The sequence below is a fragment of the Salvelinus alpinus genome, chromosome 2, assembly GCF_045679555.1.
Source record: "Salvelinus alpinus chromosome 2, SLU_Salpinus.1, whole genome shotgun sequence".
NCBI lineage: Eukaryota > Metazoa > Chordata > Actinopteri > Salmoniformes > Salmonidae > Salvelinus > Salvelinus alpinus.
The window spans coordinates 107121470-107148878 of NC_092087.1; the positions used below are offsets into that span (position 1 = coordinate 107121470).

General features: G+C 41.8%; 5 protein-coding genes across 11 annotated transcripts; 1 reads left to right on the forward strand and 4 right to left on the reverse strand.

The window, feature by feature from the left end:
• Nucleotides 1–64: 64 nt before the first annotated feature.
• Nucleotides 65–3330, reverse strand: LOC139549886 (uncharacterized). Its single transcript, XM_071360593.1, has 9 exons — nt 3028–3330; nt 2764–2940; nt 2612–2673; nt 2443–2529; nt 2314–2355; nt 2072–2245; nt 1304–1992; nt 911–1022; nt 65–816 (listed from the first exon to the last, which is right to left on the reverse strand). The coding sequence occupies exons 1-7, from the start codon at nt 3089–3091 to the stop codon at nt 1957–1959; spliced, it is 642 nt and encodes a 213-aa protein (XP_071216694.1). The 5' UTR covers nt 3092–3330; the 3' UTR covers nt 65–816; nt 911–1022; nt 1304–1956.
• Nucleotides 3331–6407: 3077 nt separating this feature from the next.
• On the reverse strand, nt 6408–9531 carry LOC139550083 (putative nuclease HARBI1). 3 transcript variants are annotated; one of them, XR_011669973.1, is made up of 9 exons: nt 9371–9531; nt 9107–9283; nt 8955–9016; nt 8786–8872; nt 8415–8698; nt 8300–8335; nt 7647–8201; nt 7254–7365; nt 6408–7159 (listed from the first exon to the last, which is right to left on the reverse strand). XR_011669973.1 is itself a non-coding variant. In XM_071360706.1 (8 exons), exons 6-8 carry the CDS (start codon nt 7713–7715, stop codon nt 6789–6791), a joined length of 552 nt encoding a protein of 183 aa, XP_071216807.1. In that variant the 5' UTR covers nt 7716–8335; nt 8415–8698; nt 8786–8872; nt 8955–9016; nt 9107–9283; nt 9371–9531; the 3' UTR covers nt 6408–6788. The 3 variants fall into 2 exon arrangements, 2 of the variants coding, with proteins under 2 accessions (XP_071216807.1, XP_071216815.1); XM_071360706.1 differs by having other exon boundaries at nt 7647–8335.
• Nucleotides 9532–10939: 1408 nt separating this feature from the next.
• LOC139550097 (putative nuclease HARBI1) lies at nt 10940–14062 on the reverse strand. Of its 3 annotated transcripts, XR_011669978.1 has the most exons (9): nt 13903–14062; nt 13639–13815; nt 13487–13548; nt 13318–13404; nt 12947–13230; nt 12832–12867; nt 12179–12733; nt 11786–11897; nt 10940–11691 (listed from the first exon to the last, which is right to left on the reverse strand). XR_011669978.1 is itself a non-coding variant. In XM_071360731.1 (8 exons), the coding sequence occupies exons 6-8, from the start codon at nt 12245–12247 to the stop codon at nt 11321–11323; spliced, it is 552 nt and encodes a 183-aa protein (XP_071216832.1). In that variant the 5' UTR covers nt 12248–12867; nt 12947–13230; nt 13318–13404; nt 13487–13548; nt 13639–13815; nt 13903–14062; the 3' UTR covers nt 10940–11320. The 3 variants fall into 3 exon arrangements, 2 of the variants coding, with proteins under 2 accessions (XP_071216832.1, XP_071216838.1); XM_071360731.1 differs by having other exon boundaries at nt 12179–12867; XM_071360737.1 differs by having other exon boundaries at nt 12179–12867; nt 13639–14062.
• Nucleotides 14063–15469: 1407 nt separating this feature from the next.
• LOC139550054 (putative nuclease HARBI1) lies at nt 15470–19480 on the reverse strand. Of its 3 annotated transcripts, XR_011669970.1 has the most exons (9): nt 18433–19480; nt 18169–18345; nt 18017–18078; nt 17848–17934; nt 17477–17760; nt 17362–17397; nt 16709–17263; nt 16316–16427; nt 15470–16221 (listed from the first exon to the last, which is right to left on the reverse strand). XR_011669970.1 is itself a non-coding variant. In XM_071360650.1 (8 exons), exons 1-5 carry the CDS (start codon nt 18494–18496, stop codon nt 17668–17670), a joined length of 483 nt encoding a protein of 160 aa, XP_071216751.1. In that variant the 5' UTR covers nt 18497–19480; the 3' UTR covers nt 15470–16221; nt 16316–16427; nt 16709–17397; nt 17477–17667. The 3 variants fall into 3 exon arrangements, 2 of the variants coding, with proteins under 2 accessions (XP_071216751.1, XP_071216742.1); XM_071360650.1 differs by having other exon boundaries at nt 16709–17397; XM_071360641.1 differs by having other exon boundaries at nt 16709–17397; nt 18433–19385.
• Nucleotides 19481–19857: 377 nt separating this feature from the next.
• On the forward strand, nt 19858–27101 carry LOC139548834 (zinc finger protein 180-like). Its single transcript, XM_071358714.1, has 2 exons — nt 19858–20555; nt 25582–27101. Exons 1-2 carry the CDS (start codon nt 20132–20134, stop codon nt 26469–26471), a joined length of 1314 nt encoding a protein of 437 aa, XP_071214815.1. The 5' UTR covers nt 19858–20131; the 3' UTR covers nt 26472–27101.
• Nucleotides 27102–27409: the final 308 nt, after the last annotated feature.

The following is a 27409-nucleotide window of genomic DNA, read 5'->3' on the forward strand; positions in this document are numbered from 1 at the left end:
GTGGCCCTAGTACTCTGTCATATAAACAAATACACATTCCATATGAATATAAAAACACAATGTGTAACATTATGTTCCTTTATTGAATAAGGACAAAACAAAGCAGGTAAACCATCAGCTCCTTTCGAAACTGAAGTCACAGTGACTCTACAAGATGGAAAGCACAGAATCCAAGCATATTATACAAAATGATACATACACATTCAAAGGTCTGTATATAACACACCCTGCATGTCTGCACACTAAAATAAATGCAGGACAAATCCATACACATCAACTGAACAGACAAATGAATGGATGCAGTAGCCTCCCTGCAGCCTTGTATTACACACAGTATACCGCACAAACATCATAAGAGGCCAAATTCGTCAAAAAACGAACCCAAAAAAACCCAAATTCCTCTGCCACCGCAGGACATATTTAACCAAAATTGAAAGCACACATACTAACTAAAATAATTCAACACATATTGGTCCCTCAGCAGCCGACCACTGTCGTCATCAGGGAAGATTGCCGGATTGTCCCAGTCCATGGCTGGTGGCACTCTGGGGGCCCTCTCCTTCCTCAGGCAGGCCACATTGTGGAGGACAGCACAAGCCACAGTAATATCACATGCCCTAACAGGGCTGACCCTTAATTTGTGAAGGCAGTGAAAGCGTGCCTTCAGGAGGCCAAAGGTCATTTCAACTCTGGCCCTGGTCCTGGCATGGGCATGGTTGTAGGCCTGCTGTGCTTCCTGGGGGTCTGTGAAAGGTGTCAGGAGAAAAGGCTGGCAGCCATACCCCCTGTCTCCCAGCAACACACCAGAGAATTCACCTGTCAACACAAAATCTCATCATTACTACCTCATAAACACAGTGATATTCTTGACACAGCCATGATGGTTATAAATAGGGGTTGTGTGGCTTACCTTGTGATAGGCACTGATAGATTTCAGAGGCCCGAAAGATTCTGGAGTCATGGACTGAGCCAGGCCATTTTGCCACAACATTGCTGATCACACAGTCAGCATTGCAGACCATCTGAAATCATAAGATGAGGAATATTACACCAATCAATGCACATCACTGGCAATGCAGAGTGTTCGTCAATGGACAATATCAAAAAGTTATGTTCACCTGAACATTAATGCTGTGAAAGGATTTCCTATTCACAAAATCGGCCTCATGGGCACCTGAGGGGGCTTTTATCCTTATGTGTGTGCAGTCCACTGCACCAATGACATTGGGGAAACCTGTCACACAAAGTAATGAGTATCCTACTATGTGTTAACAGTTGTCCTGTAATTTGTAGATCCTCTTACCTGCAATCCTATAGAACTCCTCTTTGATGTCACAGAGTCTTCTGTGGCCAGGGAAGGAGATGAAGACATCTGCTAATGCTTTGATAGCCAGACACACACTCCTTATTGTGCGGCAAATTGTGGCCTTGTTCAGCTGTTCTGCATCCCCCACTGAGTACAGGAAGGCTCCACTAGCAAAAAAGCGCAAGGCCACACAAACCATTTGCTCCACACTCAGTGCATGGCTCCGTGCAGTGCGGTGCTTAATCCTGGGACGCAGTAGTCTGCATAGATACCTGATGCCATCTGCAGAACACCTGTATCTTTCATATAGATGGTCATCAGGGAAGGCCAGTGGGTCCAACCGGTCCCTGAAGACCCTTTCTCGCCTGAAGGCTCTCCTCAGCACAAGTGCTTCTTCATCCACCACATCTCGCACGAATGGGCATGCCATTGTCAGAGCAGAAAGGAACACACAATTTTGGGCCTTCATATAGGCTAGTGGCCACACCTGGTGCTGGGGGGGTGGGCAAAAGAGGGCGATGCCTTATAACGATGACTTGGTTGTACTGATTGCTGGGAAAATTAAAAAAAACTTAGAAAGATGCCACCGTCCTGTGTGCTCACAATAAGAGCTCATATGTCATGGCTCACTTGACTTTACGAGAATATACCTAATTTTTATTTTGAGCTGTGTCATCTTCTTGGAGCTGGGGGAGGAAAGAAAAATAATGATTAATACATTTGTGTTACAGTTAGCATACAGTGTACATTGAAGGCATATCTCACCTCCCTCTCAAGTTTTTTTATTTCAAGGTCCAGTTTCCTAATTGTCCTCTTTTTTATTTCGGACTCCAGTGCAAGATTTTCCATCTTTTTCTTCTTGTACTGAATGTCTATGTCTGCCAGTTCTATTTGGCGCCGGAGGTGGTTGCCATACAACTTTCTGATAGCTTGTGAGCTCTGTGAACACAATACAATTAGCGCAGCTGGAATTTGGCAGGATGTGGTGTCCTTTTATTAATACGCACTATGTTGCCAGGCTGGTTTTCCCACTGTATAGCATCTGGGTCCTGTAAAAGAAATTAGATTTTTTGATTTTGATGAGGACTCCTCACCATTGTAGAGTAAATAGTACTTTCACAGTCTTAACATGATACCTCATGCCTTCTGGAATCCAGAGAGATGGTCTCCTCCTCATCATCGTCTCCATCATGTGCTGTTGCTGCTGCACTGGGGCCTTCACCCTATCACATTTAATCGGATTCATATTGAAGCTAGTAGACAAGACATGCCAGGCCTACAGTATGCCTTTGATGGAGTACTCACTGGATCAGCATCGTCTGGTGCTTGTGCTGGTGTCTCTAACAGGAACACAGTGCTGCCAGACACTGCAAGGCAATAGGTAAACCAAAGTCAGACAGTCCAAATTGATTCAATATGACTGTGGTTGTATCCCATGTAGAGATGGAAGGACATACCTTGAATGAAGCGGGTGGCATCTTGGGAGGAACCTATGCTCGTCTCTTTCCCCCCAGGGATCCCCTCTAAGACGGGCCTGCCTTTATTTAGCTCCAAGGCCATGTCCTCTGCTGGGGTAAGGTCAGCCTTTGGTGACCCACCACCCGTGCCTTGTCTGTGGGTATTCTTTTTCACTGCTAAAACAGTACAGACAATGTGTGAGCAGGCACCTTCTGGGTACAATATATGCTTGTGCTTTGTTAAATATTAGTCAGGGACCATACCATTCTGCAGAATGTTCTTGTATTTGATTTTGACCTGCTGCCATGTCCGTTTTGGCCCGTTCATGTTTAATCTACACACACACACACACACACACACACACACACACACACACACACACACACATTTAATGGAGTCACACTGCAAAAAATTACTTGGTATTTTTGCCTTGTTTTCAGTAAAAATATCCAAAAATTTATCATAGCTTTATACAGTGTGATGGAGTTACTTTACACAATTTCACTCATATCTGCAGTGCATTTCAATTAAAAATTTAACCGTTTCATAATTACAGTACAACTGCATTTTTGGAGATGTGAATTAAATATTTGAATTGTAATTGTGATGCGGAGCGGTGAGTGTGTAATTGTGCACTACTTACGCATTCAGGCGGTCTGCAATACTTTGCCACGCTTTTTCTCTTTGCTTTATCACTGTGGCGGTGTTGCCTTTCTTCTTAATTATATCTTTTACCTCCTCGTATGCCTCCATGAGGATTTGTGCTTCCGACGGGGAAAAGTACGCGGCTCTAGTTGCCATGGTAAATCAGTTAATCTGTGATCTGTGGCGGGGTCTATTTGAGTGAGCCGTGAGCGCGCACCTATCCAGGATTGGTTTCACCTGGCTTAATGAATCCGTGTCTGCTCATCCTGGCTTGGTCTTTGTGCAACCAATTAAGCCTGGACGCACATGTTTTGGCTTCATTGAGCTCAGCTGAGTCATTTATCCCGGATGTCTTAACTTCTTGCAACTATAGGGGGTGCTGTTCCGCATTAGCATATTTGGGTCTCCAAATTAAACTGCCTCGTGCTAAATTCTTGATCGTACAATATGCATATTATTGTTATTATTGGATAGAAAACAGTCTATAGTTTCTATAGGAGTTGAAATTTTGTCTCTGAGTGGTACAGAACAATTTTTACAGCACTTTTCATGACAGGGTTCAGATTTCAGAAATTTTTACCTCTGATCTGGGGTCTGTTTATAAGGCCACAGTGAATGCTATGAAGAAACCGACACTGCCTACGTCTTCCTCTGGGTGTCTGTACGTCATCACGTTTTCAATGAAATCGATGGGACGTTCACAGCCATTATAAATGACCAAAATGTACAGAGACCGCCCTTTCTCAACGTGCGCCTCAAGCGTGAAGGCCATCGGACCTGTCTCGTTCCAAATCGTTTTCTAACCAGCTATATTTCTCCGGTCATGTTTTCAGTCGTTATAGTTGTTAAAAACATCAGAATGTAGTTAATTTTAACCGTTTTATAGCAATTTATATCCGTTTAGTGCGATTCTGAGGAATTTATTTGTCGTGCACTTTCTAGCTTTGGGAACGTTTCGCGGTCTCGGTCGTTGTTAGTGGACATTTCGAAGGACAGAGGACATCTATCGACCAAAAGACGTTTATAACATAGAAAGGATACATTGCCCAAGAATATGATGGAAGATCAGCTCAAAGTAAGCAATATTTAATATGATAAACCGTGTTTCTGTCGAAATATTTTAAACGCATACATCGCCATTTTGTTTGGTATAGCTTCACTTGGCCAACCCTGTATTGAAAAGTAAGGATAATTTTAAAAATGTAAATCAGCGGTTGCATTAAGAACTAATTTGTCTTTCGATTCCTGTCAACCCTGTATTTTTTAGTCAAGTATATGATTAGCTTTTAATTAAACTAGATCACTCTGATAGATGACGTCAGACATATTGAGGCTTGATTTCCTAGTATTTTTATTGTGTAACCACGGTTTTGTATGGCTAAATATGCACCTTTTCGAACAAACTGTATATGTATGTTGTAAAATGATGTTACAGGAGTGTCATCGGAAGAATTCTGAGAAGGTTAGTGAAAAAATTAATATCTTTTGGCGGTGATTACGTTATAGCGCTCTTTGGCTGGAATCGATGCTCTGGTAACGTTTTCACATGTAGTATGCTAACTTATCGATTTATTGTGTTTTCGCTGTAAAACGCTTAGAAAATCTGAAATATTGTCTGGAATCACAAGATCTGGGTCTTTCCAATGCTATGCTTTGTCTATTCTTATGAAATGTTTTATGATGAGTAAATTGGTCATACACGTTGCTCTATCTAGTAATTCTAGTCGATTTGCGATGGTCGGTGCAATTGTAAACTGTGATTTCTACCTGAAATATGCACTTTTTTCTAACAAAAACTATCCTATACCATGAATATGTTATCAGACTGTCATCTGAAGAGGTTTTTTCTTGGTTAGTGGATATCAATATCTTAGTTGAGCCGAATTGGTGATAGCACCTGAAGGAGTAAGAAACTGATGGAGTTAGAATAGTGGTGTATTTTGCTAACGTGTTTAGCTAATAGATTTACATATTTTGTCTTCCCTGTAAAACATTTTAAAAATCTGAAATGGTGGCTTTATTCACAAGATCTGTATCTTTCATCTGGTGTCTTGGACTTGTGATTTAATGATATTTAGATGCTACTATCTACTTCTGAAGCTATGCTATCTATGCTAATCAGTGTGTGGGGGGTGGGGGGTGATCCCGGATCCGGGGTTGAGGTTCTAGAAAGGTTAATTCTACTTTTGTGCAACAGGCCCCAGGAGTCAAACTGGGAGGGAGAGCATTATTTACAATGTCATCAGACCTGGGGCCTGTTGCACAAAACTAGGATAAGGGATTAAGCCAGGATATCTTGGTGATCCTGGCTCAATTGATCCGTAATCCGGTTGCACTAAAGATGGATAGGGGGCAGGAGGATATGTTATGGTATAAATTACCATGGAGATTTATTCTGTGGAGCTAGCCTGCTCCAGACCAGGCTAAATTCCAGGATCTATTTAATCTCATCCCTAATGTCAGTCAGCAGTCACCACAAATGGAAACCAATAGTTATTTCACTGCTCACTATACATTGTTATCACATATAACTAGACCCACTGTTATTATTTAAACGTTTGTGATCATTAATTTCAATGATTTTGGATAAAAAATGATTTTTAGATGATGTTGCTATCATTAGATAATTTACAGTTTCCCATAGACTATAAGGCTATATATAAAATGATAGAATATTAGGGCCACAGAGGGGAAAAAAACACAAGTCATAATATTGTAACCAGTTGTTTTAAAGGAGGACAGTTGTTAAAATGACAGATGTGGGGCATTTCGTGAAATTGTACTTCAGTATGGTTTCATAAACAAAGACATGCTGATGTGCCAGAATATTAAGTATCACATTGTCATAAGTATCAAAACTGTAAAAACAATATGTAGCTTTTCTGCAGAAAGAACCAGCCTCATAAATTTATGACTTTATCCTTTTTCTTCAGTGTGGCCCTAGTACTCTGTCATATAAACAAATACACATTCCATATGAATATAAAAACACAATGTGTAACATTATGTTCCTTTATTGAATAAGGACAAAACAAAGCAGGTAAACCATCAGCTCCTTTCGAAACTGAAGTCACAGTGACTCTACAAGATGGAAAGCACAGAATCCAAGCATATTATACAAAATGATACATACACATTCAAAGGTCTGTATATAACACACCCTGCATGTCTGCACACTAAAATAAATGCAGGACAAATCCATACACATCAACTGAACAGACAAATGAATGGATGCAGTAGCCTCCCTGCAGCCTTGTATTACACACAGTATACCGCACAAACATCATAAGAGGCCAAATTCGTCAAAAAACGAACCCAAAAAAACCCAAATTCCTCTGCCACCGCAGGACATATTTAACCAAAATTGAAAGCACACATACTAACTAAAATAATTCAACACATATTGGTCCCTCAGCAGCCGACCACTGTCGTCATCAGGGAAGATTGCCGGATTGTCCCAGTCCATGGCTGGTGGCACTCTGGGGGCCCTCTCCTTCCTCAGGCAGGCCACATTGTGGAGGACAGCACAAGCCACAGTAATATCACATGCCCTAACAGGGCTGACCCTTAATTTGTGAAGGCAGTGAAAGCGTGCCTTCAGGAGGCCAAAGGTCATTTCAACTCTGGCCCTGGTCCTGGCATGGGCATGGTTGTAGGCCTGCTGTGCTTCCTGGGGGTCTGTGAAAGGTGTCAGGAGAAAAGGCTGGCAGCCATACCCCCTGTCTCCCAGCAACACACCAGAGAATTCACCTGTCAACACAAAATCTCATCATTACTACCTCATAAACACAGTGATATTCTTGACACAGCCATGATGGTTATAAATAGGGGTTGTGTGGCTTACCTTGTGATAGGCACTGATAGATTTCAGAGGCCCGAAAGATTCTGGAGTCATGGACTGAGCCAGGCCATTTTGCCACAACATTGCTGATCACACAGTCAGCATTGCAGACCATCTGAAATCATAAGATGAGGAATATTACACCAATCAATGCACATCACTGGCAATGCAGAGTGTTCGTCAATGGACAATATCAAAAAGTTATGTTCACCTGAACATTAATGCTGTGAAAGGATTTCCTATTCACAAAATCGGCCTCATGGGCACCTGAGGGGGCTTTTATCCTTATGTGTGTGCAGTCCACTGCACCAATGACATTGGGGAAACCTGTCACACAAAGTAATGAGTATCCTACTATGTGTTAACAGTTGTCCTGTAATTTGTAGATCCTCTTACCTGCAATCCTATAGAACTCCTCTTTGATGTCACAGAGTCTTCTGTGGCCAGGGAAGGAGATGAAGACATCTGCTAATGCTTTGATAGCCAGACACACACTCCTTATTGTGCGGCAAATTGTGGCCTTGTTCAGCTGTTCTGCATCCCCCACTGAGTACAGGAAGGCTCCACTAGCAAAAAAGCGCAAGGCCACACAAACCATTTGCTCCACACTCAGTGCATGGCTCCGTGCAGTGCGGTGCTTAATCCTGGGACCCAGTAGTCTGCATAGATACCTGATGCCATCTGCAGAAAACCTGTATCTTTCATATAGATGGTCATCAGGGAAGGCCAGTGGGTCCAACCGGTCCCTGAAGACCCTTTCTCGCCTGAAGGCTCTCCTCAGCACAAGTGCTTCTTCATCCACCACATCTCGCACGAATGGGCATGCCATTGTCAGAGCAGAAAGGAACACACAATTTTGGGCCTTCATATAGGCTAGTGGCCACACCTGGTGCTGGGGGGGTGGGCAAAAGAGGGCGATGCCTTATAACGATGACTTGGTTGTACTGATTGCTGGGAAAATAAAAAAAAACTTAGAAAGATGCCACCGTCCTGTGTGCTCACAATAAGAGCTCATATGTCATGGCTCACTTGACTTTACGAGAATATACCTAATTTTTATTTTGAGCTGTGTCATCTTCTTGGAGCTGGGGGAGGAAAGAAAAATAATGATTAATACATTTGTGTTACAGTTAGCATACAGTGTACATTGAAGGCATATCTCACCTCCCTCTCAAGTTTTTTTATTTCAAGGTCCAGTTTCCTAATTGTCCTCTTTTTTATTTCGGACTCCAGTGCAAGATTTTCCATCTTTTTCTTCTTGTACTGAATGTCTATGTCTGCCAGTTCTATTTGGCGCCGGAGGTGGTTGCCATACAACTTTCTGATAGCTTGTGAGCTCTGTGAACACAATACAATTAGCGCAGCTGGAATTTGGCAGGATGTGGTGTCCTTTTATTAATACGCACTATGTTGCCAGGCTGGTTTTCCCACTGTATAGCATCTGGGTCCTGTAAAAGAAATTAGATTTTTTGATTTTGATGAGGACTCCTCACCATTGTAGAGTAAATAGTACTTTCACAGTCTTAACATGATACCTCATGCCTTCTGGAATCCAGAGAGATGGTCTCCTCCTCATCATCGTCTCCATCATGTGCTGTTGCTGCTGCACTGGGGCCTTCACCCTATCACATTTAATCGGATTCATATTGAAGCTAGTAGACAAGACATGCCAGGCCTACAGTATGCCTTTGATGGAGTACTCACTGGATCAGCATCGTCTGGTGCTTGTGCTGGTGTCTCTAACAGGAACACAGTGCTGCCAGACACTGCAAGGCAATAGGTAAACCAAAGTCAGACAGTCCAAATTGATTCAATATGACTGTGGTTGTATCCCATGTAGAGATGGAAGGACATACCTTGAATGAAGCGGGTGGCATCTTGGGAGGAACCTATGCTCGTCTCTTTCCCCCCAGGGATCCCCTCTAAGACGGGCCTGCCTTTATTTAGCTCCAAGGCCATGTCCTCTGCTGGGGTAAGGTCAGCCTTTGGTGACCCACCACCCGTGCCTTGTCTGTGGGTATTCTTTTTCACTGCTAAAACAGTACAGACAATGTGTGAGCAGGCACCTTCTGGGTACAATATATGCTTGTGCTTTGTTAAATATTAGTCAGGGACCATACCATTCTGCAGAATGTTCTTGTATTTGATTTTGACCTGCTGCCATGTCCGTTTTGGCCCGCTCATGTTTAATCTACACACACACACACACACACACACACACACACACACACACACACACACACACACATTTAATGGAGTCACACTGCAAAAAATTACTTGGTATTTTTGCCTTGTTTTCAGTAAAAATATCCCAAAATTTATCATAGCTTTATACAGTGTGATGGAGTTACTTTACACAATTTCACTCATATCTGCAGTGCATTTCAATTAAAAATTTAACCGTTTCATAATTACAGTACAACTGCATTTTTGGAGATGTGAATTAAATATTTGAATTGTAATTGTGATGTTTCAGCGGAGCGGTGAGTGTGTAATTGTGCACTACTTACGCATTCAGGCGGTCTGCAATACTTTGCCACGCTTTTTCTCTTTGCTTTATCACTGTGGCGGTGTTGCCTTTCTTCTTAATTATATCTTTTACCTCCTCGTATGCCTCCATGAGGATTTGTGCTTCCGACGGGGAAAAGTACGCGGCTCTAGTTGCCATGGTAAATCAGTTAATCTGTGATCTGTGGCGGGGTCTATTTGAGTGAGCCGTGAGCGCGCACCTATCCAGGATTGGTTTCACCTGGCTTAATGAATCCGTGTCTGCTCATCCTGGCTTGGTCTTTGTGCAACCAATTAAGCCTGGACGCACATGTTTTGGCTTCATTGAGCTCAGCTGAGTCATTTATCCCGGATGTCTTAATTCTACTTTTGTGCAACAGGCCCCAGGAGTCAAACTGGGAGGGAGAGCATTATTTACAATGTCATCAGACCTGGGGCCTGTTGCACAAAACTAGGATAAGGGATTAAGCCAGGATATCTTGGTGATCCTGGCTCAATTGATCCGTAATCCGGTTGCACTAAAGATGGATAGGGGGCAGGAGGATATGTTATGGTATAAATTACCATGGAGATTTATTCTGTGGAGCTAGCCTGCTCCAGACCAGGCTAAATTCCAGGATCTATTTAATCTCATCCCTAATGTCAGTCAGCAGTCACCACAAATGGAAACCAATAGTTATTTCACTGCTCACTATACATTGTTATCACATATAACTAGACCCACTGTTATTATTTAAACGTTTGTGATCATTAATTTCAATGATTTTGGATAAAAAATGATTTTTAGATGATGTTGCTATCATTAGATAATTTACAGTTTCCCATAGACTATAAGGCTATATATAAAATGATAGAATATTAGGGCCACAGAGGGGAAAAAAACACAAGTCATAATATTGTAACCAGTTGTTTTAAAGGAGGACAGTTGTTAAAATGACAGATGTGGGGCATTTCGTGAAATTGTACTTCAGTATGGTTTCATAAACAAAGACATGCTGATGTGCCAGAATATTAAGTATCACATTGTCATAAGTATCAAAACTGTAAAAACAATATGTAGCTTTTCTGCAGAAAGAACCAGCCTCATAAATTTATGACTTTATCCTTTTTCTTCAGTGTGGCCCTAGTACTCTGTCATATAAACAAATACACATTCCATATGAATATAAAAACACAATGTGTAACATTATGTTCCTTTATTGAATAAGGACAAAACAAAGCAGGTAAACCATCAGCTCCTTTCGAAACTGAAGTCACAGTGACTCTACAAGATGGAAAGCACAGAATCCAAGCATATTATACAAAATGATACATACACATTCAAAGGTCTGTATATAACACACCCTGCATGTCTGCACACTAAAATAAATGCAGGACAAATCCATACACATCAACTGAACAGACAAATGAATGGATGCAGTAGCCTCCCTGCAGCCTTGTATTACACACAGTATACCGCACAAACATCATAAGAGGCCAAATTCGTCAAAAAACGAACCCAAAAAAACCCAAATTCCTCTGCCACCGCAGGACATATTTAACCAAAATTGAAAGCACACATACTAACTAAAATAATTCAACACATATTGGTCCCTCAGCAGCCGACCACTGTCGTCATCAGGGAAGATTGCCGGATTGTCCCAGTCCATGGCTGGTGGCACTCTGGGGGCCCTCTCCTTCCTCAGGCAGGCCACATTGTGGAGGACAGCACAAGCCACAGTAATATCACATGCCCTAACAGGGCTGACCCTTAATTTGTGAAGGCAGTGAAAGCGTGCCTTCAGGAGGCCAAAGGTCATTTCAACTCTGGCCCTGGTCCTGGCATGGGCATGGTTGTAGGCCTGCTGTGCTTCCTGGGGGTCTGTGAAAGGTGTCAGGAGAAAAGGCTGGCAGCCATACCCCCTGTCTCCCAGCAACACACCAGAGAATTCACCTGTCAACACAAAATCTCATCATTACTACCTCATAAACACAGTGATATTCTTGACACAGCCATGATGGTTATAAATAGGGGTTGTGTGGCTTACCTTGTGATAGGCACTGATAGATTTCAGAGGCCCGAAAGATTCTGGAGTCATGGACTGAGCCAGGCCATTTTGCCACAACATTGCTGATCACACAGTCAGCATTGCAGACCATCTGAAATCATAAGATGAGGAATATTACACCAATCAATGCACATCACTGGCAATGCAGAGTGTTCGTCAATGGACAATATCAAAAAGTTATGTTCACCTGAACATTAATGCTGTGAAAGGATTTCCTATTCACAAAATCGGCCTCATGGGCACCTGAGGGGGCTTTTATCCTTATGTGTGTGCAGTCCACTGCACCAATGACATTGGGGAAACCTGTCACACAAAGTAATGAGTATCCTACTATGTGTTAACAGTTGTCCTGTAATTTGTAGATCCTCTTACCTGCAATCCTATAGAACTCCTCTTTGATGTCACAGAGTCTTCTGTGGCCAGGGAAGGAGATGAAGACATCTGCTAATGCTTTGATAGCCAGACACACACTCCTTATTGTGCGGCAAATTGTGGCCTTGTTCAGCTGTTCTGCATCCCCCACTGAGTACAGGAAGGCTCCACTAGCAAAAAAGCGCAAGGCCACACAAACCATTTGCTCCACACTCAGTGCATGGCTCCGTGCAGTGCGGTGCTTAATCCTGGGACCCAGTAGTCTGCATAGATACCTGATGCCATCTGCAGAAAACCTGTATCTTTCATATAGATGGTCATCAGGGAAGGCCAGTGGGTCCAACCGGTCCCTGAAGACCCTTTCTCGCCTGAAGGCTCTCCTCAGCACAAGTGCTTCTTCATCCACCACATCTCGCACGAATGGGCATGCCATTGTCAGAGCAGAAAGGAACACACAATTTTGGGCCTTCATATAGGCTAGTGGCCACACCTGGTGCTGGGGGGGTGGGCAAAAGAGGGCGATGCCTTATAACGATGACTTGGTTGTACTGATTGCTGGGAAAATAAAAAAAAACTTAGAAAGATGCCACCGTCCTGTGTGCTCACAATAAGAGCTCATATGTCATGGCTCACTTGACTTTACGAGAATATACCTAATTTTTATTTTGAGCTGTGTCATCTTCTTGGAGCTGGGGGAGGAAAGAAAAATAATGATTAATACATTTGTGTTACAGTTAGCATACAGTGTACATTGAAGGCATATCTCACCTCCCTCTCAAGTTTTTTTATTTCAAGGTCCAGTTTCCTAATTGTCCTCTTTTTTATTTCGGACTCCAGTGCAAGATTTTCCATCTTTTTCTTCTTGTACTGAATGTCTATGTCTGCCAGTTCTATTTGGCGCCGGAGGTGGTTGCCATACAACTTTCTGATAGCTTGTGAGCTCTGTGAACACAATACAATTAGCGCAGCTGGAATTTGGCAGGATGTGGTGTCCTTTTATTAATACGCACTATGTTGCCAGGCTGGTTTTCCCACTGTATAGCATCTGGGTCCTGTAAAAGAAATTAGATTTTTTGATTTTGATGAGGACTCCTCACCATTGTAGAGTAAATAGTACTTTCACAGTCTTAACATGATACCTCATGCCTTCTGGAATCCAGAGAGATGGTCTCCTCCTCATCATCGTCTCCATCATGTGCTGTTGCTGCTGCACTGGGGCCTTCACCCTATCACATTTAATCGGATTCATATTGAAGCTAGTAGACAAGACATGCCAGGCCTACAGTATGCCTTTGATGGAGTACTCACTGGATCAGCATCGTCTGGTGCTTGTGCTGGTGTCTCTAACAGGAACACAGTGCTGCCAGACACTGCAAGGCAATAGGTAAACCAAAGTCAGACAGTCCAAATTGATTCAATATGACTGTGGTTGTATCCCATGTAGAGATGGAAGGACATACCTTGAATGAAGCGGGTGGCATCTTGGGAGGAACCTATGCTCGTCTCTTTCCCCCCAGGGATCCCCTCTAAGACGGGCCTGCCTTTATTTAGCTCCAAGGCCATGTCCTCTGCTGGGGTAAGGTCAGCCTTTGGTGACCCACCACCCGTGCCTTGTCTGTGGGTATTCTTTTTCACTGCTAAAACAGTACAGACAATGTGTGAGCAGGCACCTTCTGGGTACAATATATGCTTGTGCTTTGTTAAATATTAGTCAGGGACCATACCATTCTGCAGAATGTTCTTGTATTTGATTTTGACCTGCTGCCATGTCCGTTTTGGCCCGCTCATGTTTAATCTACACACACACACACACACACACACACACACACACACACACACACACACACACATTTAATGGAGTCACACTGCAAAAAATTACTTGGTATTTTTGCCTTGTTTTCAGTAAAAATATCCCAAAATTTATCATAGCTTTATACAGTGTGATGGAGTTACTTTACACAATTTCACTCATATCTGCAGTGCATTTCAATTAAAAATTTAACCGTTTCATAATTACAGTACAACTGCATTTTTGGAGATGTGAATTAAATATTTGAATTGTAATTGTGATGTTTCAGCGGAGCGGTGAGTGTGTAATTGTGCACTACTTACGCATTCAGGCGGTCTGCAATACTTTGCCACGCTTTTTCTCTTTGCTTTATCACTGTGGCGGTGTTGCCTTTCTTCTTAATTATATCTTTTACCTCCTCGTATGCCTCCATGAGGATTTGTGCTTCCGACGGGGAAAAGTACGCGGCTCTAGTTGCCATGGTAAATCAGTTAATCTGTGATCTGTGGCGGGGTCTATTTGAGTGAGCCGTGAGCGCGCACCTATCCAGGATTGGTTTCACCTGGCTTAATGAATCCGTGTCTGCTCATCCTGGCTTGGTCTTTGTGCAACCAATTAAGCCTGGACGCACATGTTTTGGCTTCATTGAGCTCAGCTGAGTCATTTATCCCGGATGTCTTAATTCTACTTTTGTGCAACAGGCCCCAGGAGTCAAACTGGGAGGGAGAGCATTATTTACAATGTCATCAGACCTGGGGCCTGTTGCACAAAACTAGGATAAGGGATTAAGCCAGGATATCTTGGTGATCCTGGCTCAATTGATCCGTAATCCGGTTGCACTAAAGATGGATAGGGGGCAGGAGGATATGTTATGGTATAAATTACCATGGAGATTTATTCTGTGGAGCTAGCCTGCTCCAGACCAGGCTAAATTCCAGGATCTATTTAATCTCATCCCTAATGTCAGTCAGCAGTCACCACAAATGGAAACCAATAGTTATTTCACTGCTCACTATACATTGTTATCACATATAACTAGACCCACTGTTATTATTTAAACGTTTGTGATCATTAATTTCAATGATTTTGGATAAAAAATGATTTTTAGATGATGTTGCTATCATTAGATAATTTACAGTTTCCCATAGACTATAAGGCTATATATAAAATGATAGAATATTAGGGCCACAGAGGGGAAAAAAACACAAGTCATAATATTGTAACCAGTTGTTTTAAAGGAGGACAGTTGTTAAAATGACAGATGTGGGGCATTTCGTGAAATTGTACTTCAGTATGGTTTCATAAACAAAGACATGCTGATGTGCCAGAATATTAAGTATCACATTGTCATAAGTATCAAAACTGTAAAAACAATATGTAGCTTTTCTGCAGAAAGAACCAGCCTCATAAATTTATGACTTTATCCTTTTTCTTCAGTGTGGCCCTAGTACTCTGTCATATAAACAAATACACATTCCATATGAATATAAAAACACAATGTGTAACATTATGTTCCTTTATTGAATAAGGACAAAACAAAGCAGGTAAACCATCAGCTCCTTTCGAAACTGAAGTCACAGTGACTCTACAAGATGGAAAGCACAGAATCCAAGCATATTATACAAAATGATACATACACATTCAAAGGTCTGTATATAACACACCCTGCATGTCTGCACACTAAAATAAATGCAGGACAAATCCATACACATCAACTGAACAGACAAATGAATGGATGCAGTAGCCTCCCTGCAGCCTTGTATTACACACAGTATACCGCACAAACATCATAAGAGGCCAAATTCGTCAAAAAACGAACCCAAAAAAACCCAAATTCCTCTGCCACCGCAGGACATATTTAACCAAAATTGAAAGCACACATACTAACTAAAATAATTCAACACATATTGGTCCCTCAGCAGCCGACCACTGTCGTCATCAGGGAAGATTGCCGGATTGTCCCAGTCCATGGCTGGTGGCACTCTGGGGGCCCTCTCCTTCCTCAGGCAGGCCACATTGTGGAGGACAGCACAAGCCACAGTAATATCACATGCCCTAACAGGGCTGACCCTTAATTTGTGAAGGCAGTGAAAGCGTGCCTTCAGGAGGCCAAAGGTCATTTCAACTCTGGCCCTGGTCCTGGCATGGGCATGGTTGTAGGCCTGCTGTGCTTCCTGGGGGTCTGTGAAAGGTGTCAGGAGAAAAGGCTGGCAGCCATACCCCCTGTCTCCCAGCAACACACCAGAGAATTCACCTGTCAACACAAAATCTCATCATTACTACCTCATAAACACAGTGATATTCTTGACACAGCCATGATGGTTATAAATAGGGGTTGTGTGGCTTACCTTGTGATAGGCACTGATAGATTTCAGAGGCCCGAAAGATTCTGGAGTCATGGACTGAGCCAGGCCATTTTGCCACAACATTGCTGATCACACAGTCAGCATTGCAGACCATCTGAAATCATAAGATGAGGAATATTACACCAATCAATGCACATCACTGGCAATGCAGAGTGTTCGTCAATGGACAATATCAAAAAGTTATGTTCACCTGAACATTAATGCTGTGAAAGGATTTCCTATTCACAAAATCGGCCTCATGGGCACCTGAGGGGGCTTTTATCCTTATGTGTGTGCAGTCCACTGCACCAATGACATTGGGGAAACCTGTCACACAAAGTAATGAGTATCCTACTATGTGTTAACAGTTGTCCTGTAATTTGTAGATCCTCTTACCTGCAATCCTATAGAACTCCTCTTTGATGTCACAGAGTCTTCTGTGGCCAGGGAAGGAGATGAAGACATCTGCTAATGCTTTGATAGCCAGACACACACTCCTTATTGTGCGGCAAATTGTGGCCTTGTTCAGCTGTTCTGCATCCCCCACTGAGTACAGGAAGGCTCCACTAGCAAAAAAGCGCAAGGCCACACAAACCATTTGCTCCACACTCAGTGCATGGCTCCGTGCAGTGCGGTGCTTAATCCTGGGACCCAGTAGTCTGCATAGATACCTGATGCCATCTGCAGAAAACCTGTATCTTTCATATAGATGGTCATCAGGGAAGGCCAGTGGGTCCAACCGGTCCCTGAAGACCCTTTCTCGCCTGAAGGCTCTCCTCAGCACAAGTGCTTCTTCATCCACCACATCTCGCACGAATGGGCATGCCATTGTCAGAGCAGAAAGGAACACACAATTTTGGGCCTTCATATAGGCTAGTGGCCACACCTGGTGCTGGGGGGGTGGGCAAAAGAGGGCGATGCCTTATAACGATGACTTGGTTGTACTGATTGCTGGGAAAATAAAAAAAAACTTAGAAAGATGCCACCGTCCTGTGTGCTCACAATAAGAGCTCATATGTCATGGCTCACTTGACTTTACGAGAATATACCTAATTTTTATTTTGAGCTGTGTCATCTTCTTGGAGCTGGGGGAGGAAAGAAAAATAATGATTAATACATTTGTGTTACAGTTAGCATACAGTGTACATTGAAGGCATATCTCACCTCCCTCTCAAGTTTTTTTATTTCAAGGTCCAGTTTCCTAATTGTCCTCTTTTTTATTTCGGACTCCAGTGCAAGATTTTCCATCTTTTTCTTCTTGTACTGAATGTCTATGTCTGCCAGTTCTATTTGGCGCCGGAGGTGGTTGCCATACAACTTTCTGATAGCTTGTGAGCTCTGTGAACACAATACAATTAGCGCAGCTGGAATTTGGCAGGATGTGGTGTCCTTTTATTAATACGCACTATGTTGCCAGGCTGGTTTTCCCACTGTATAGCATCTGGGTCCTGTAAAAGAAATTAGATTTTTTGATTTTGATGAGGACTCCTCACCATTGTAGAGTAAATAGTACTTTCACAGTCTTAACATGATACCTCATGCCTTCTGGAATCCAGAGAGATGGTCTCCTCCTCATCATCGTCTCCATCATGTGCTGTTGCTGCTGCACTGGGGCCTTCACCCTATCACATTTAATCGGATTCATATTGAAGCTAGTAGACAAGACATGCCAGGCCTACAGTATGCCTTTGATGGAGTACTCACTGGATCAGCATCGTCTGGTGCTTGTGCTGGTGGCTCTAACAGGAACACAGTGCTGCCAGACACTGCAAGGCAATAGGTAAACCAAAGTCAGACAGTCCAAATTGATTCAATATGAATGTGGTTGTATCCCATGTAGAGATGGAAGGACATACCTTGAATGAAGCGGGTGGCATCTTGGGAGGAACCTATGCTCGTCTCTTTCCCCCCAGGGATCCCCTCTAAGACGGGCCTGCCTTTATTTAGCTCCAAGGCCATGTCCTCTGCTGGGGTAAGGTCAGCCTTTGGTGACCCACCACCCGTGCCTTGTCTGTGGGTATTCTTTTTCACTGCTAAAACAGTACAGACAATGTGTGAGCAGGCACCTTCTGGGTACAATATATGCTTGTGCTTTGTTAAATATTAGTCAGGGACCATACCATTCTGCAGAATGTTCTTGTATTTGATTTTGACCTGCTGCCATGTCCGTTTTGGCCCGTTCATGTTTAATCTACACACACACACACACACACACACACACACACACACACACACACACACACACACACATTTAATGGAGTCACACTGCAAAAAATTACTTGGTATTTTTGTCTTGTTTTCAGTAAAAATATCCAAAAATTTATCATAGCTTTATACAGTGTGATGGAGTTACTTTACACAATTTCACTCATATCTGCAGTGCATTTCAATTAAAAATTTAACCGTTTCATAATTACAGTACAACTGCATTTTTGGAGATGTGAATTAAATATTTGAATTGTAATTGTGATGTTTCAGCGGAGCGGTGAGTGTGTAATTGTGCACTACTTACGCATTCAGGCGGTCTGCAATACTTTGCCACGCTTTTTCTCTTTGCTTTATCACTGTGGCGGTGTTGCCTTTCTTCTTAATTATATATTTTACCTCCTCGTATGCCTCCATGAGGATTTGTGCTTCCGACGGGGAAAAGTACGCGGCTCTAGTTGCCATGGTAAATCAGTTAATCTGTGATCTGTGGCGGGGTCTATTTGAGTGAGCCGTGAGCGCGCACCTATCCAGGATTGGTTTCACCTGGCTTAATGAATCCGTGTCTGCTCATCCTGGCTTGGTCTTTGTGCAACCAATTAAGCCTGGACGCACATGTTTTGGCTTCATTGAGCTCAGCTGAGTCATTTATCCCGGATGTCTTAATTCTACTTTTGTGCAACAGGCCCCTGGAGTCAAACTGGGAGGAACAGCATTATTTACAATGTAATCAGAAAAGACCTCCAACAGAAATGGTGCCAACTGTTGAGAAAAAGTTTTGTAAAACTCAGCAGATATACCATCAGTCCCAGGAGACTTATTATTTCTAAGGTGTTCAATAGCATAAGTTATCTCTTCAACTATAATAGGGTCATCACACTGTTTCCTTGTTCCCTCTCAGTCTCCCCAATTGATATAACATCCCCTATATTCCCATATATTCTTAAATATTTTCCAACCTCATATTTAAAAGGCTGCTAGGATATGAACACAGTAGCACAGACTAGATCCATATGACGTTGAGACTACTTCCATTGTGGGAAGTTTAGAAGATACCCTGGAAATAAGTTAATAAATACGTAATAACGCAAAAACACAACTGTTAATACTTAATAGGTAACCAGATCGTGACGACAACTAAGTTACTAAGTCTTTAACCACACAGTGTTGTTACATTGGTGAGTAAAAACTCATGCTTCCTACACTTTAACTTTTTGTCTGAAAATAAAATATACATTTTACTCAACTGCGTTACCCACTCCAGTTAGCAAAAAGCAATGTGTGACTTTTAGGCAGTTTAATGGCGATCTGGGGCTTTAAGGTAATGCTGCTAGTGTGACGTATAATCTAGTGGACGGAACGCTTCTTTCAACAGCAGCAACAGTTCGTCAGACACCTCGGTAGCTTGCTAGACAAAATAGACGAACCAATAAAGCTCTTTAGACGCTTTCGTGTATATTAGCCGCTGTGTTTTAAACACACTTATGTCGTCTAGCGTTAACGTTAGTTAGTTATCCGATTTAATTTCATATTTACGGTGTTGTTGTTCTTGGTCAGCTAGCGGGCTTGTTAAGTTAGCATTAGCCTAGCAAGCTAACGTTAACATCCCCGACCATGAGTTCACCAAGCTACCCTCCTCCTGCTAAAGAAGAGGTCTGCTGGACGGAGAAAGAAGCTATCGTCAAAGAGGAGGAGGAAGAGGAGGCTGTTACAATACAAAAACAAGTAGAGGGTGAGACTGTTACCGTGAAAGAAGAAGAGAAAGACGTTTCAGTGAAAGAAGAGAAAGACGCGTTCAGAGTGAAAGAGGAGGAGGATGTTACAGTAAAAGGAGAGGAGGATGCAGTTTTTGGAGTGAAAGAGGAGGAGGGGGAGATGACTGTCACATCGAAAAAGGAGGAGGAGGAAGATGAGGAAACTGGATATCTGGGCCCAGTTTCCCAAAAGCATCTTAAGGCGTCCAATGGTTCTAATGATGATGACCTTAACAGTGAACTTAGCTGTAAGATGCGTTTGAGAAACCGTTCCCTGATTAACAGTAAGTACTGTCTTAAAAACAGAGAAACGAAATCTGCAGTTGTTGAACTGATATGTGGTGGTAAAGGGGAAATCTGCAGTTGTTGAACTGATATGTGGTGTTAAAGGGGAAATCTGCAGTTGTTGAACTGATGTGTGGTGTTAAAGGGGAAATCTGCAGTTGCTACATTCATATTTGGACTTTTAAATGATTTATTTATAGCCATTGATTCTTGAAGAATATAACACATGCCTCATGAGCTTAGTTCAACTGTTGTATCCCATCAGAACCTCAAATAAGCTTTTTTTACTCCAATGTTTAGAAACAATGTAAATCAACACTGTATAGCCTCAACATGGTTAAAATGCTAATGTTTATATCATGGATGGTCAGTCCTTTCATCCATCGGTCTGTCTATGAATTTGAGAGTAGTTACATTTCTCCAGCCCCATCCATCATCTTATTAGCAAAACAGTGGTGGAATGACAGCTTTGTTATTGTTTGAACTGCAGATTGATTGATGTGGCTTTTTTAAAGGGACAACCTAGGTTTTAAACAGCAACAAAATGCATGTCCAGAGACTTGGTTTGGTAAACAGCTGAGGGATGGGGGCTGGAGAAATGTAACCACTCTCAAATTCATATAGAAAGCTATTGTAGCAACCTTAACCCTTAAACCTAGCGATCTCGTCAAGAAGTTGAGACATCTTGTTGTAACAGTTATAAGGTGTTGGCTTGACAGTCGCTGGACCCAGGTTTGAGTTCAGCTCAGGGCTACCCCCCGAATTCACTACACTATGAATACAAGGACTGGCCATCCATAAGATCAAAATTATAGTTTTAACAAGGTTTTGAAGCTGTACCATGTTTGTTTACAAACAGTGGCATTATACAAGCTTATGTTTTGGTTTCTGATAGGGAAATACATTTGAGGCATTTTTAAGTTATATTCTTCAGGAATCAATGGATATATACTTCATGGGTCTTTCTATAACTGCCAGTGATGGAGGGGAATGATTTCCTGTAAGGGTTAAATTATGATGTCATAATGATATTATGTCTGGGGGTTAAATTGTTAGAGCTGTTGATAAGTCATTGTATAATATTCAGCCAATTTATTTACTGGTCGATTGTTCTGTCGATAGGCTGTTTTATTGATCGTGATTTATTTTTGTAGAGCAGTCGCAAATACTCTATATATATATATATATATATATATATATATACAACATTTTGTGGACACCCCTTCAAATTAGTGGGTTCAGCTATTTCAGCCACATCCGTTGCTGACTGGTGAATAAAATTGAGCACACAGCCATGCAATCTCCATAGACAAACATTGGTAGTAGAATGGCCTTACCGAAGAGCTCTTACTTTAAATGTAGCACCGTCATGGGATGCAACCTTTCCAACAAGTCAGTTCGTCAAATTTCTGCCCTGCTAGGGCTGCCCCGGGGCAACTGTAAGTGCTGTTATTGTGAAGTGGAAACCTCTAGGAGCAACAACGGCTCAGACGCGAAGTAGTAGGCCACATAAGCTCACAGAACGGGACGGCCGAGTGCTGAAGCGATTTCCAAACTGCCTCTGGAAGCAACGTCAGCACAAGAACTGTTCGTCGGGAGCTCCATGAAATGGGTTTCCATGGCCCAGCAGTCGCACACAAGCCTAAGATCACCGTGCACAATGCCAAGCGTCGGCTTGGTGTAGAGCTCGCCGCCATGGGACTCTGGAGCAGTGGAAACTCGTGTACTCTGGAGTGGTGAATCCCCACTTCACCATCTGGCAGTCCGACGGATGAATCTGGGTTTAGCGGATGAACACTACCTGTCTGAATGCATAGTGCCAACTGTAAAGTTTGGTGGAAGAGGAATAATGATCTGGGGCTGTTTTTTTCATGGTTCGGCACCTTAGTTCCAGTGAACGGAAATTTTAACATCATACAATGACATTCTAGAATATTCTGTGGTTCCAACAGTTTGGGGAAGGCTCTTTCTTGTAGTGCATACAATGACATTCTAGAATATTCTGTGGTTCCAACAGTTTGGGGAAGGCTCTTTCTTGTAGTGCATACAGTGACATTGTAGATGATTCTGTACTTCTAACTTTGTGGCAACAGTTTGTGGAATAGTTTGGCTCTTTCCTGTTGCAGCACGACAATGCCCCTGTGCATAAAGCGAAGTCCAAACAGAAATGGTTTGTCGAGATCGGTGTGGAAGAACTTGACTTGCCTGCACAGAGCCCTGTACTCAACCCCATCGAAACACCTGAAGGATAAATTGGTCTTAGCTCAATTGTCTTAGAAAATTGAGGAAAGAGCAAACCCCAACATAATTAGGTCTATAATCAATAGCTTAACTGTTGAATATGCCTGGCTTTATAAATCAATACCAGTCAAAAGTTTGGACACACCTACTCATTCAAGGGTTTTTCTTTATTTTTTACTATTTTCTACATTGTAGAATAATAGTGAGGACATCAAAACTATGAAATAACACATGGAATCATGTAGTAACCAAAAAAGTGTTAAACACACCAAAATGTATTTTATATTTGAGATTCTTCAAATAGCCACCCTTTGCCTTGATGACAGCTTTGCACACTCTTGGCTTTCTCTCAACCAGCTTCATGAGGTACTCACCTGGAATGCATTTACATTTACATTTAAGTCATTTAGCAGACGCTCTTATCCAGAGCGACTTACAAATTGGCGCATTCACCTTATGATATCCAGTGGAACAACCACTTACAATAGTGCATCTAACTCTTTTAAGGGGGGGGGGGGCGGGGGTTTAGAAGGATTACTTTATCCTATCCTAGGAATTCCTTAAAGAGGTGGGGTTTCAGGTGTCTCCGGAAGGTGGTGATTGACTCCGCTGACCTGGCGTCAATTAACAGGTGTGCCTTGTTAAGTTCCTTTGTGGAATTTATTTCCTTCTTAATGTGTTTGAGCCAATCAGTTGTGTTGTGACAAGGTAGGGGTTGTATACAGAAGATAGCCCTATTTTGTAAACGACCAAGTCCATATTATGGCAAGAGCAGCTCAAATAAGCAAAGAGAAACAACAAACCATCATTACTTTAAGACATGAAGGTCAGTCAATCTGGAAAATTTCAAAACTTTGAAGGTTTCTTCAAGTGCAGTCGCAAACACCATCAAGCGCTATGATGAAACTGCCTCTCATGAGGACCGCCACGGGAAAGGAAGACCCAGAGTTACCTCTGCTGCAGAGGATAAGTTCATTAGAGTTACCAGCCTCAGAAATGGGCAAATAACTGCACCTCAGATTGCAGCCCAAATAAATGCTTCACAGAGTTCAAGTAACAGACACATCTCAACATCAACTGTTCAGAGGAGACTGCGTGAAATCAGGCCTTTATAGTCGAGTTGCTGCAGGCACACCTGTATTTGGGGAGTTTCTCCCATTCTTCTCTGCAGATCCTCTCAAGCTCTGTCAGGTTGGATGGGGAGCGTCGCTGCACAGCTATTTTCACCATCAACAGTCTGGATTTACCAGGTTGTTACTTTTTGGGGTTTTCATAGGCTTACAATTGTTGTTTTGATTGTTGCTTGAACAGTCGCTAAGATAATATTTGGTTCTGATAGTTGCAAAATACCTCATTTTGATGCAGCAGTTGTTAGCTTGAATGCTAACACTCATTGACAGGCTGGTAGCAAAGCTAGCCAACGAGCATTTTCCTCAAACATGATATTAAGCAGGACATTCAAACGAGCCTGTGAAATGCGCTCATAAGCAACCTGTAAATGGAGGCTATTTTTGCTGTCAGCTTATGAGAACTCCGCTGAGTTTTCCCCCATGGTGGGGAATTAGTGAATAGAGACAGAGCTTAATGTGAGTTTCCTTCAGTAGCATCCTGATCTTGCTCTCTAATGTGTGTAAAAAATCTGAATACATTGTGAAAAACAAAGATCTTCGCTCACCATTTCTGCCCACGCAGATATACTGCAACTAGATAACAGGTATACTGCATCCATAACTAGATAACAGATATACTACAACTAGATAACAGATATACTACAACTAGATAACAGATATACTGCAACTAGATAACAGGTATATACTACAACTAGATAACAGATATACTACAACTAGATAACAGATATACTGCAACTAGATAACAGATATACTGCATCCATATCTAGACAACAGATATACTGCATCCATAACTAGATAACAGATATACTGCAACTAGATAACAGATATACTGCATACTAGATAACAGATATACTGCATCCATAACTAGATAACAGATATACTGCAACTAGATAACAGATATACTGCATCCATATCTAGATAACAGATATACTGCAACTAGATAACAGATATACTGCAACTAGATAACAGATATACTACATCCATAACTAGATAACAGATATACTGCATCCATAACTAGATAACAGATATACTGCATCCATAACTAGATAACAGATATACTGCATCCATAACTAGATAACAGATATACTGCATCCATAACTAGATAACAGATATACTGCAACTAGATAACAGATATACTGCAACTAGATAACAGATATACTACAACTAGATAACAGATATACTGCAACTAGATAACAGATATACTACATCCTAGATAACAGATATACTGCAACTAGATAACAGATATACTGCAACTAGATAACAGATATACTGCATCTATAACTAGATAACAGATATACTGCATCTATAACTAGATAACAGATATACTACTACTAGATAACAGATATACTGCACATAACTAGATAACAGATATACTGCATCCATAACTAGATAACAGATATACTACATATTGGTGTTTTTTGCTTAGGGTTTCAACAACTGTAATAACTTATTTCTACAATCATCCATTTAAGACTAAATATGACTGTTGTTGCTCACTTGACTGTGTTAATAAGTCAATAGTCAAAGTTTTTGAAAGCTTTTCAACATTCATTACAGACGTAAAAATCATGGGCATCACCTTTAGCTCATATAAACAGTGGATTTCTGCAGTTGTGGGCCTTTAACCATCTGTCTGACTTTGTTGTTCACACAGGAGAGAGACTTGACTATCGTGGATCCTCTGGGGAGCCTCAACAACATCATGAAGCTGACGAGGCAGAGAAGAGTCTCTCCAGATCAGAACACCTCAAGAAACACCAGCGGAAACCCACAGGAAAGAAAACTCACTGCTGCTCTGACTGTGGGAAGAGATTCACCTCTTCAACAGACCTTAAAAGACACCAGAGAATCCATACAGGAGAGAAACCTTATAGCTGTGATCGGTGTATGAAGAGTTTTACTACATCTAACCAGCTGACTATACACCAGAGAATACACACAGGAGAGAAACCTTACCACTGCTCTGACTGTGGAACGAGTTTTGTTTCTTCCCAATATTTAAAATCACACAAGAGAACACACACAATAGCGAAACCTTACCACTGCTCTGACTGTGGAAAGTGTTTTGTTTCGTCACAATATTTAAAATCACACCAGAAAACACACACAGGAGAGAAGCCTTATAGCTGTGATCAATGTGGGAAGAGATTTAGTCACTCAAGCAACCTGATGGTACATTTGAGAACGCACACTGGAGAGAAACCTTATAGCTGTGATCAATGTGGAAAGAGTTTTACTTCATTTAACCAGCTGACTATACACAAGAGAACACACACAGGGGATAAACCTTACCACTGCTCTGACTGTGGAAAGAGTTTTGTTTCGTCCCAATATTTAAAATCACACGAGAAAACACACAAAGGAGAGAAGCCATATAGCTGTGATCAATGTGGGAGGAGTTTTACTCACTCAAGCAACATGATATCACACCAGAGAACACACACAGGAGAGAAATCTTGTGGCTGTGATCAATGTGGGAAGTGGTTTTCTCAGCCAAACATCCTGATAGCCCACCAGAGAACACACACAGAAGAGAAACATTAGATCTGTGATCAATATGGCAAGAGTTGCTCTGACAAAACATCAGAAAGTACATACATGAAGGAGTTGTTTCATGATATCAATGAAATAATGTCACAATGTAGAATGTGTTAACATTGTAGAAGGAGTATTTTAATGATGTCACAATGTAGAATGTTTAAACATTGTAGTAGGAGTATACATTTACATTTAAGTCATTTAGCAGACGCTCTTATCCAGAGCGACTTACAAATTGGTGCATTCACCTTATGACATCCAGTGGAACAGCCACTTTACAATAGTGCATCTAAATCTTTTAAGGGGGGGGGGGTGAGAAGGATTACTTTATCCTATCCTAGGTATTCCTTAAAGAGGTGGGGTTTCAGGTGTCTCCGGAAGGTGGTGATTGACTCCGCTGTCCTGGCGTCGTATTGTAATGAGTATTGTAATGATGTCACAATGTAGAATGTTTTAACATTGTAGTAGGAGTATTTTAATGATGTCACAATGTAGAACCCTAAACGTTTGCCCCCTGTTCTATTGATTTCAACATGATATGGATATTAGCCTCAGGGGCAAAATCCAGGCTCTGAATTGAAAGAGTACTATTTATGTGATTAACATAAACACAAATAAAGTGTTGCGTTTCACTTCGTTCTGAGGACCCCTACATTTAAATGCATCACTCCAAATGTAGCTGACTGTTTTCTGCAGGTTGTCCTCTAACCAGTGAGGTAAAATATATCTCCCATTTCCATGTGTTTTTTTTAGTTGTGTTAGTTTCAACAGCAAGTACAACCTGATTTCCCCCCTAATTGATATCAGTGATTTATTGCTACTTGTCAAAACAGCGTTTCTGGTGCTTGTGCAGTTTATAAGGAGCTCGTTTAAAAAAAATACAAGTAATATGATTATTGTGGCAGATGTTTGTGTAAATAGCACATTTTATGTTTAGGTTTTCA